This window comes from Pseudophryne corroboree, chromosome 9 (genome assembly GCF_028390025.1).
Source record: "Pseudophryne corroboree isolate aPseCor3 chromosome 9, aPseCor3.hap2, whole genome shotgun sequence".
Classification (NCBI taxonomy): Eukaryota; Metazoa; Chordata; class Amphibia; order Anura; family Myobatrachidae; genus Pseudophryne; species Pseudophryne corroboree.
In genome coordinates, this window is record NC_086452.1 from 469,864,756 (window position 1) to 469,875,698 (window position 10,943).

A 10,943-nucleotide genomic window follows, 5' to 3' on the forward strand; every position below is an offset into this window, starting at 1 on the left:
CACTTGGGATGGGCGCCCAGCATCCACTACGGACTCCGAGAAATAGAATTATCGGTAAGTAAATTCTTATTTTCTCTATCGTCCTAGTGGATGCTGGGGTTCCTGAAAGGACCATGGGGATAATACCAAAGCTCCCAAACGGGCGGGAGAGTGCGGATGACTCTGCAGCACCGAATGAGAGAACTCCAGGTCCTCCTTAGCCAGGGTATCAAATTTGTAGGATTTTACCAACGTGTTTGCCCCTGACTAAATAGCCGCTCGGCAAAGTTGTAAAGCCGAGACCCCTCGGGCAGCCGCCCAAGATAAGCCCACCTTCCTTGTGGAATGGGCATTTACATATTTTGGCTGTGGCAGGCCTGCCACAGAATGTGCAAGCTGAATTGTATTACACATCCAACTAGCAATAGTCTGCTTAGAAGCAAGAGCACCCAGTTTGTTGGGTGCATACAGGATAACAGCAAGTCAGTTTTCCTGACTCCAGCCGTCCTGGAACCTATATTTACAGGGCCCTGACAACATCTAGCAACCTGGAGTCCTCCAAGTCCCTAGTAGGCGCAAGGCACCAAAATAAGCTGGTTCAGGTGAAACACTGACACCACCTTAGGGAGAGAACTGGGGACGAGTCCGCAGCTCTGCCCTGTCCAAATGGACAACCAGATATGGGCTTTTTTGAGAAAAAAAAACCACCAATTTGACACTCGCCTGGTCCAGGCCAGGGCCAAGAGCATGGTCACTTTTCATGTGAGATGCTTCAAATCCACAGATTTGACTGGTTTTAAACCAATGTGATTTGAGGAATCCCAGAACTACGTTGAGATCCCACAGTGCCACTGGAGGCACAAAAGGGGGTTGTATATGCAATACTCCCTTGACAAACTTCTGGACTTCAGGAACTGAAGCCACTTCTTTCTGGAAGAAAATCGACAGGGCCGAAATTTGAACCTTAATGGACCCCAATTTGAGGCCCATAGACACTCCTGTTTGCAGGAAATGCAGGAATCGACCGAGTTGAAATTTCTTCGTGGGGCCTTTCTGGCCTCACACCACGCAACATATTTTTGCCACATGTGGTGATAATGTTGTGCGGTCACCTCCTTTCTGGCTTTGACCAGGGTAGGAATGACCTCTTCCGGAATGCCTTTTTCCCTTAGGATCCGGCGTTCCACCGCCATGCCGTCAAACGCAGCTGCGGTAAGTCTTGGAACAGACATGGTACTTGCTGAAACAAGTCCCTTCTTAGCGGCAGAGGCCATAAGTCCTCTGTGAGCATCTCTTGAAGTTCCGGGTACCAAGTCCTTCTTGGCCAATCCGGAGCCATGAGTATAGTTCTTACTCCTCTACGTCTTATAAGTCTCAGTACCTTAGGTATGAGAAGCAGAGGATGGAACACATACACCGACTGGTACATCCATGGTGTTACCAGAACGTCCACAGCTATTGCCTGAGGGTCTCTTAACCTGGCGCAATACCTGTCCCGTTTTTTGTTCAGACGGGACGCCATCATGTCCACCTTTGGTATTTCCCAACGGTTTACAATCATGTGGAAAACTTCCCGATGAAGTTTCCACTCTGCCGGGTGGAGGTCGTGCCTGCTGAGGAAGTCTGCTTCCCAGTTTCCATTCCCGGAATGAAACACTGCTGACAGTGCTATCACATGATTTTCCGCCCAGCGAAAAGTCCTTGCAGTTTTTGCCATTGCCCTCCTGCTTCTTGTGCCGCCCTGTCTATTTACGTGGGCGACTGCCGTGATGTTTTTCCCACTGGATCAATACCGGCTGACCTTGAAGCAGAGGTCTTGCTAAGCTTAGAGTATTATAAATTTACCCTTAGCTCCAGTATATTTATGTGGAGAAAAGTCTCCAGACTTGATCACACTCCCTGGAAATTTTTTCCTTGTGTGACTGCTCCCCAGCCTCTCGGGCTGGCCTCCGTGGTCACCAGCATCCAATCCTGAATGCCAAATCTGCGGCCCTCTAGAAGATGAGCACTCTGTAACCACCACAGGAGAGACACCCTTGTCCTTGGATATAGGGTTATCCGCTGATGCATCTGAAGATGCGATCCGGACCATTTGTCCAGCAGATCCCACTGAAAAATTCTTGCGTGAAATCTGCCGAATGGAATTGCTTCGTAGGAAGTCACCATCTTTACCAGGACCCTTGTGCAATGATGCACTGATTTTAGGAGGTTCCTGACTAGCTCGGATAACTCCCTGGCTTTCTCTTCCGGGAGAAACACCTTTTTCTGGACTGTGTCCAGAATCATCCCTAGGCACAGCAGACTTGTCGTCGGGATCAGCTGCGATTTTGGAATATTTAGAATCCACCCGTGCTGTTGTAGCAGTATCCGAGATAGTGCTACTCCGACCTCCAACTGTTCCCTGGACTTTGCCCTTATCAGGAGATCGTCCAAGTAAGGGATAATTAAGACGCCTTTTCTTCGAAGAAGAATCATCATTTCGGCCATTACCTTGGAAAAGACCCGGGGTGCCGTGGACAATCCAAACGGCAGCGTCTGAAACTGATAGTGACAGTTCTGTACCACGAACCTGAGGTACCCTTAGTGAGAAGGGCAAATTTTGGACATGGAGGTAAGCATCCCTGATGTCTCGGGACACTATATAGTCCCCTTCTTCCTGGTTCGTTATCACTGCTCTGAGTGACTCCATCTTGATTTGAACCTTTGTAAGTGTTCAAATTTTTTTTAGATTTAGAATAGGTCTCACCTAGCCTTCTGGCTTCAGTACCACAATATAATGTGGAATAATACCCCTTTTCTTGTTGTAGGAGGGGTAATTTGATTATCACCTGCTGGGAATACAGCTTTTGAATTGTTTCCCATACTGCCTCCTTGTCGGAGGGAGACCTTGGTAAACCAGACTTCAGGAGCCTGCGAAGGGGAAACGTCTCGACATTCCAATCTGTACCCCTGGGATACTACATGTAGGATCCAGGGGTCCTGTACGGTCCCAGCGTCATGCTGAGAGCTTGGCAGAAGCGGTGGAACGCTTCTGTTCCTGGGAATGGGCTGCCTGCTGCAGTCTTCTTCCCTTTCCTCTATCCCTGGGCAGATATGACTCTTATAGGGACGAAAGGACTGAGGCTGAAAAGACGGTGTCTTTTTCTGCAGAGATCTGACTTAGGGTAAAAACGGTGGATTTTCCAGCAGTTGCCGTGGCCACCAGGTCCGATGGACCGACCCCAAATAACTCCTCTTCCTTTATACGGCAATACACCTTTGTGCCGTTTGGAATCTGCATCACCTGACCACTGTCGTGTCCATAAACATCTTCTGGCAGATATGGACATCGCACTTACTCTTGATGCCAGAGTGCAAATATCCCTCTGTGCATCTCGCATGCTCTATAGTCAATAAAATACTGTCCCTGTCAAGGGTATCAATATTTTTAGTCAGGGAATCCGACCAAGCCACCCCAGCTCTGCACATCCAGGCTGAGGCGATCGCTGGTCGCAGTATAACACCAGTATGTGTGTATATACTTTTTATGATATTTTCCAGCCTCCTGTCAGCTGGCTCCTTGAGGACGGCCCTATCTATAGACGGTACCGCCACTTGTTTTGATAAGCGTGTGAGCGCCTTATCCACCTTAAGGGGTGTTTCCCAACGCGCCCTAACTTCTGGCGGGAAAGGGTATACCGCCCATAATTTTCTATCGGGGGGAACCCACGCATCATCACACACTTCATTTAATTTATCTGATTCAGGAAAAACTACGGTAGTTTTTTCACATCCCACATAATACCCTCTTTTGTGGTACTTGTAGTATCAGAAATATGTAACACCTCCTTCATTGCCCTTAACGTGTGGCCCTAATAAGGAATACGTTTGTTTATTCACCGTCGACACTGGATTCAGTGTCCGTGTCTGTGTCGACCGACTAAAGTAAACGGGCGTTTTAAAACCCCTGACGGTGTTTCTGAGACGTCTGGACCGGTACTAATTGTTTGTCGGCCGTCTCATGTCGTCAACCGACCTTGCAGCGTGTTGACATTATCACGTAATTCCCTAAATAAGCCATCCATTCCGGTGTCGACTCCCTAGAGAGTGACATCACCATTACAGGCAATTGCTCCGCCTCCTCACCAACATCGTCCTCATACATGTCGACACACACGTACCGACACACAGCACACACACAGGGAATGCTCTGATAGAGGACAGGACCCACTAGCCCTTTGGAGAGACAGAGGGAGAGTTTGCCAGCACACACCAAAAACGCTATAATTATATAGGGACAACCTTATATAAGTGTTTTCCCTTATAGCATCTTTTATATATTTCTACCGCCAAATTAGTGCCCCCCCTCTCTGTTTTAACCCTGTTTCTGTAGTGCAGTGCAGGGGAGAGCCTGGGAGCCTTCCCTCCAGCCTTTCTGTGAGGGAAAATGGCGCTGTGTGCTGAGGAGATAGGCCCCGCCCCTTTTTCGGCGGGCTCGTCTCCCTCTCTTTAATGGATTCTGGCAGGGGTTAAATATCTCCATATAGCCCCCGGAGGCTATATGTGAGGTATTTTTAGCCAAAAAAGGTTTTCATTTGCCTCCCAGGGCGCCCCCCTCCCAGCGCCCTGCACCCTCAGTGACTGCCGTGTGAAGTGTGCTGAGAGGAAATGGCGCACAGCTGCAGTGCTGTGCGCCACCTTAATAAGACTGAGGAGTCTTCTGCCGCCGATTCTGGACCTCTTCTCGTTTCAGCATCTGCAAGGGGGCCGGCGGCGAGGCTCCGGTAACCATCCAGGCTGTACCTGTGATCGTCCCTCTGGAGCTAATGTCCAGTAGCCAAAGAAGCCAATCCATCCTGCACGCAGGTGAGTTCACTTCTTCTCCCCTAAGTCCCTCGTTGCAGTGATCCTGTTGCCAGCAGGACTCACTGTAAAATAAAAAACCTAAGCTAAACTTTTCTAAGCAGCTCTTTAGGAGAGCCACCTAGATTGCACCCTTCTCGGCCGGGCACAAAAATCTAACTGAGGCTTGGAGGAGGGTCATAGGGGGAGGAGCCAGTGCACACCACCTGATCCTAAAGCTTTACTTTTTGTGCCCTGTCTCCTGCGGAGCCGCTATTCCCCATGGTCCTTTCAGGAACCCCAGCATCCACTAGGACGATAGAGAAATATGAGTAAAGAATGGATACTAATATTAGGTGCATATTGAATATACAGTTCACAATGGCAATAAAATTAGTAGTTTATTTTCTTTTTAATTTATTTTCTATTCTAATTTATGAAATATGACTCTCTCTATTCTATGATGTTCTTATGTATTAAAACCAATAAATCCCTATTGAAATATAGACTTTATTTACTAGTAAGATATCATCATAGTAATTACAAGTCCTGACCAATCATATGTAAAGACAGGGGATTTAAACCAGAGGAAGTCAGTAATCAGGTTGATGCCTTGAGAAAGCCTCTGGTGAAATGATCGTCTGCGTTTCCTATGGCTGTCTGAACTCATATTTGATGTATTGTTGTCACTGCGTTCATCATACAATACAATCAGGGATGGATTGGGATGGAAAACCAGCCTGGGAAATTTATGGAAGTAGCCCTAAAGGGGGTGCAGTCTGATGAGGGGGTGGAGTCTGTTTAGGGGTTCAGAACCCAGTCTGATTGTACGCAATTGCGGCCTTCTTTGCGTGTTTTGCTGCAGTTGTGTCTGAGACCAGGTCAGAATGGGAACTAAAAGTGGCCCTGTAAAATTTTGTAGAAGTGTCATGACATGGGCAGCACAAGAAGTATAACATACCGTGTAGCCATGGCAGCATCACTGGATGGCAGAGTTGCTGTACTGTGGAGAGGGAATAACAGAATGAATGGGGACAATGCAGTGTACTAAGTGCAGTGGGCTCCCTGTCATGTGGGGCGTGGGGCCACATGACAACACACAAAACAGGCCCCACAGAAACTTCGGCCTACCGGGAATCTTCCTGGTGAGCCCTATGGCCAATCCACCCCTCAATAAAATCCTATGCACATGCTGTAGAACCATTCCCACACAGCGGGAACTGAAAGCTTATCCTGCTTGAGAGCTATTGGTATGGGCATGCTACATATATATGCTGCAGAAAGATACTACAGTAATAGATTAAGTTCAGCTCCTATGTACATGCTGCCTATTCCCACATTAGTGTTTCATGTTGATAATCTATAATCCATAATAGATAAGGACTCCTACTGATCACCCAGTGCACAACCCTTCCTGGCAGTCTCTAATAGCCAGTCCCAGCCAAGAGCTGTAAGCATCTGTGGGCTTAATTTGCATGTACTATATATGCTGCCTGTGAGTGCACTATAGAAGCATGACACATTTATTCAAAACATGCATAAGTAGAAACTGTCCGCCTACTTCTGTGACAACACAAGTTGGAGAGAAGTTGGCTGGCAATCTGAAAAAGTTGGCTGGACTGAGGAAACAGTTGTTTGGGTGTGTGGGGCAGCATTTTAGTTGGACAGACTAGTTGGACAGTTGAATAATTGGCCAGCAGAGTCCCTCTACAGCACCACAGCTGGCAACAGATGCCCATTTACACTGTCATGTAATTGAGAATGCTGCTGTTTTTTCAGACTTCTGCCCGCACTCTGACAGTCACTTTAGCATGTTCTTCAGATGCTGCTCCTCCGGGGGGTAACCAGGTAGAGGCAGACTGGGATTGAAGACCTGTAGTTAGCCCTAATAGAAGTTGGGTATGTGGAGGGGGTGAGATTTGTTGAGGGTGGCAGTGTAGAACAAAACACATTGGCCCCCACAGGAAAACATACAATGACATAGGTCCCCACAGGAAATATACAAACACATTGGCCTCTGACAGGAAAAAACCTAACACATTGGCACCACAAGAAAAAATACAAACATGTTGGTCCCCACAGGAAAAAATAACACACATTGGCCCCAGACAGAAAAAAAACACATACATTTCCCTCAATAGGAAAAAATAACACACATTGGCCCCAATAGGAAAAAACAAGCACATTGGCCCCGATAGGAAAAACAAACACATAGGCCCCCACCGGAAAATAATAAAGCACATAAGCTTTGCATGAAAAATACTATAACACACACATAGGAAATAACAGGAAAAAATAAATCACATAAAGTTTCACATGATATGAGTAAATTACAGATGTAGCCATCCTCGTCTTCACTGCAATGCGTACTGTCCCACTGTTCAGGTTGCCAAATCCACCCTGTCACCACTCTGTTATAGCTGTGGCTTTCACAAGACCTGGAGCCTGTCCCTTCATTCAGGCCATTACCCACTGGCGTATAAATAATGGGTGCAGTACGTGTGGTGCACATAGGCCCCTGAGTCTAGAGGGGGCTCCCACTGTACACACTGCGCCCATTTTTTTAATACTTACCCCTCCAGAGTACCGCGGCGACACATGCAGCACTGTGGGGGATAGAGTAATAAATGAGAAAGCCCTATAAGTCAGCTATGGAGATCTTTAATGCCTAGCTTTCATGTTCTCCTGCCTTTTCAAAATATTGTCTAAGGATCTCAGGACCTGTTTGTTTCTCAGAGTATAAACTAGAGGGTTTAACATCGGGACCACCGCTGTGTACAGCAAGGAGAGAAATTTGTCTTGTTCAGGAGAGTGCTGCGACTCTGGGACCATGTAGGAGACGAGCGATGTCCCATAGAATAATATTACAATGGTGAGATGGGACGAGCAGCTGGAGAAAGCCTTTACTCTACCCGCCGAGCTACGGATCTTTATGATAGTAGCAATTATACTTGAATAAGAGGTTAATATCAGCACAAAGGGCGTAAGTCCCAGAAATACACATTCCACAGATACCAGCATCTGAATGTCTGTGATATCACAACTAGAGAGAGCAATCATGGTTTTCAGATCACAGTAGAAATGACTAATGTCTTGGGAATTGCAGAAGGATAAAGTAGAAACCAGCACAGCATGTGTTAAAGCATTAAAAAAGCCAACCATCCAGGAGATAGAAAATAGTGTAATACACAATAGTTTAGTCAAAATAATTGTGTAACGTAGAGGAACACAGATGGCGACATAGCGGTCATAGGCCATAGACGCTAGCAGTAAAAACTCTGCCCCAACACAAAATGTAAAGAAGAACATCTGTGTGATGCATGCTGGGAAGACAATTCTGGCATCACCCATTACCAAGATAGAGAGGAATTTTGGAAGAACGCTGGAGACGTAGACGATGTCCAGCACTGAGAGGTTACACAGGAAATAGTACATAGGAGTGTGGAGCTGTGGGGTCACATATATAAGACCAGTGATAATCAGGTTCCCCAGCACTGTCAGTAAGTACATTACCAGGATCCCAGTGAAGAGCAGAAGCTGAAGGTCCTCAGAGATGGAGAACGCCAGGAGGTGAAAGTCTCTCTGTACTGTGCAGTTTATGAGATATTCCTTCATCCTTCCTGCAGGCTCAGGATCAGCCACAGCAGAAGCTTCACAGAGTAACCTGATGGAGTCAGTAAGAAGAGGTTATACAGTGCTAAATTCAAGTTTGCAAGATATAGTCTAGTACATAGAGTTATAGTTCATTATATCTGTTACACGTGTCACAGCCTTGGCACTAAGCTCTCCCTCCTCATCACTCATACTTCTAGCATCAAGATTTTAAAAAGTCACCCTGCAAATGAGTAAAGAAGGTGACCTTTACTCATACAAATTAGAGATGAGCGGGTTCGGTTCCTCGGAATCCGAACCCGCCCGAACTTCATGTTTTTTTTCACGGGTCCGAGCGACTCGGATCTTCCCGCCTTGCTCGGTTAACCCGAGCGCGCCCGAACGTCATCATGACGCTGTCGGATTCTCGCGAGGCTCGGATTCTATCGCGAGACTCGGATTCTATATAAGGAGCCGCGCGTCGCCGCCATTTTCACTCGTGCATTGAGATTGATAGGGAGAGGACGTGTCTGGCGTCCTCTCCATTAGAATAGAGATAGATTAGATAGAGAGAGAGAGATTGTGCAGAGTCGCAGACAGAGTTAGTTTACCACAGTCAGTGACCAGTGCAGTTGCTAGTTAACTTTTATTTAATATAATATATCCGTTCACTTCTCTCTGCTATATCCGTTCTCTGCCTGAAAAAAAAAACGATACACAGCACAGTCAGTCACACAGTGTGACTCAGTCTGTGTGCACTCAGCTCAGCCCAGTGTGCTGCACAGTCATCAATGTATAAATTAAAAGCTTATAATTAATTGTGGGGGAGACTGGGGAGCACTGCAGGTTGTTAGCAGGAGCCAGGAGTACAATTATATTAATTAACAGTGCACACTTTTGCTGCAGGAGTGGTGACCAGTGCCTGACCACCAGTATAGTATTGTTGTATACTACTAATATCTCTTTAAATATCAACCAGTCTATATTAGCAGCAGACACAGTACAGTGCGGTAGTTCACGGCTGTGGCTACCTCTGTGTCGGCACACGGCAGGCAGTCCGTCCGACCAGAATTGTATTATTTATTATTATATACCTACCACCTAACCGTGGTTTTTTTTTCATTCTTTATACCGTCATAGTGTCATCCTAATTGTTACGAGTATACTACTATCTCTTTATCAACCAGTGTACAGTGCGGTAGTTCACGGCTGTGGCTACCTCTGTGTCGGCACACGGCAGGCAGTCCGTCCGACCAGAATTGTATTATTTATTATTATATACCTACCACCTAACCGTGGTTTTTTTTTTCATTCTTTATACCGTCATAGTGTCATCCTAATTGTTACGAGTATACTACTATCTCTTTATCAACCAGTGTACAGTGCGGTAGTTCACGGCTGTGGCTACCTCTGTGTCGGCACACGGCAGGCAGTCCGTCCGACCAGAATTGTATTATTTATTATTATATACCTACCACCTAACCGTGGTTTTTTTTTTCATTCTTTATACCGTCATAGTGTCATCCTAATTGTTACGAGTATACTACTATCTCTTTATCAACCAGTGTACAGTGCGGTAGTTCACGGCTGTGGCTACCTCTGTGTCGGCACACGGCAGGCAGTCCGTCCGACCAGAATTGTATTATTTATTATTATATACCTACCACCTAACCGTGGTTTTTTTTTCATTCTTTATACCGTCATAGTGTCATCCTAATTGTTACGAGTATACTACTATCTCTTTATCAACCAGTGTACAGTGCGGTAGTTCACGGCTGTGGCTACCTCTGTGTCGGCACACGGCAGGCAGTCCGTCCGACCAGAATTGTATTATTTATTATTATATACCTACCACCTAACCGTGGTTTTTTTTTCATTCTTTATACCGTCATAGTGTCATCCTAATTGTTACGAGTATACTACTATCTCTTTATCAACCAGTGTACAGTGCGGTAGTTCACGGCTGTGGCTACCTCTGTGTCGGCACACGGCAGGCAGTCCGTCCGACCAGAATTGTATTATTTATTATTATATACCTACCACCTAACCGTGGTTTTTTTTTTCATTCTTTATACCGTCATAGTGTCATCCTAATTGTTACGAGTATACTACTATCTCTTTATCAACCAGTGTACAGTGCGGTAGTTCACGGCTGTGGCTACCTCTGTGTCGGCACACGGCAGGCAGTCCGTCCGACCAGAATTGTATTATTTATTATTATATACCTACCACCTAACCGTGGTTTTTTTTTTCATTCTTTATACCGTCATAGTGTCATCCTAATTGTTACGAGTATACTACTATCTCTTTATCAACCAGTGTACAGTGCGGTAGTTCACGGCTGTGGCTACCTCTGTGTCGGCAGTCGGCAGGCAGTCCGTCCATCCATAATTGTATTATTATTATAATATATACCACCTAACCGTGGTTTTTTTTCCATTCTTTATACCGTCGTCATAGTGTCATACTAGTTGTTACGAGTATACTACTATCTCTTTATCAACCAGTGTACAGTGCGGTAGTTCACGGCTGTGGCTACCTCTGTGTCGGCA

At 46.1% G+C, this 10,943-nt stretch overlaps 1 protein-coding gene across 1 annotated transcript; it reads right to left on the bottom strand.

Annotated features, from left to right (window-relative positions):
• Positions 1-7,461: 7,461 nt before the first annotated feature.
• LOC134958867 (olfactory receptor 5V1-like) lies at positions 7,462-8,415 on the bottom strand. Its single transcript, XM_063941570.1, has one exon. It carries the CDS (start codon positions 8,413-8,415, stop codon positions 7,462-7,464), a length of 954 nt encoding a protein of 317 aa, XP_063797640.1.
• Between the last annotated feature and the right edge of the window lie 2,528 nt (positions 8,416-10,943).

What these genes read in the sequence shown, in the direction of transcription:
- LOC134958867 (XM_063941570.1), bottom strand. Translation starts at nt 8,415, where the DNA reads ATGAAGGAATATCTCATAAACTGCACAGTACAGAGAGACTTTCACCTC.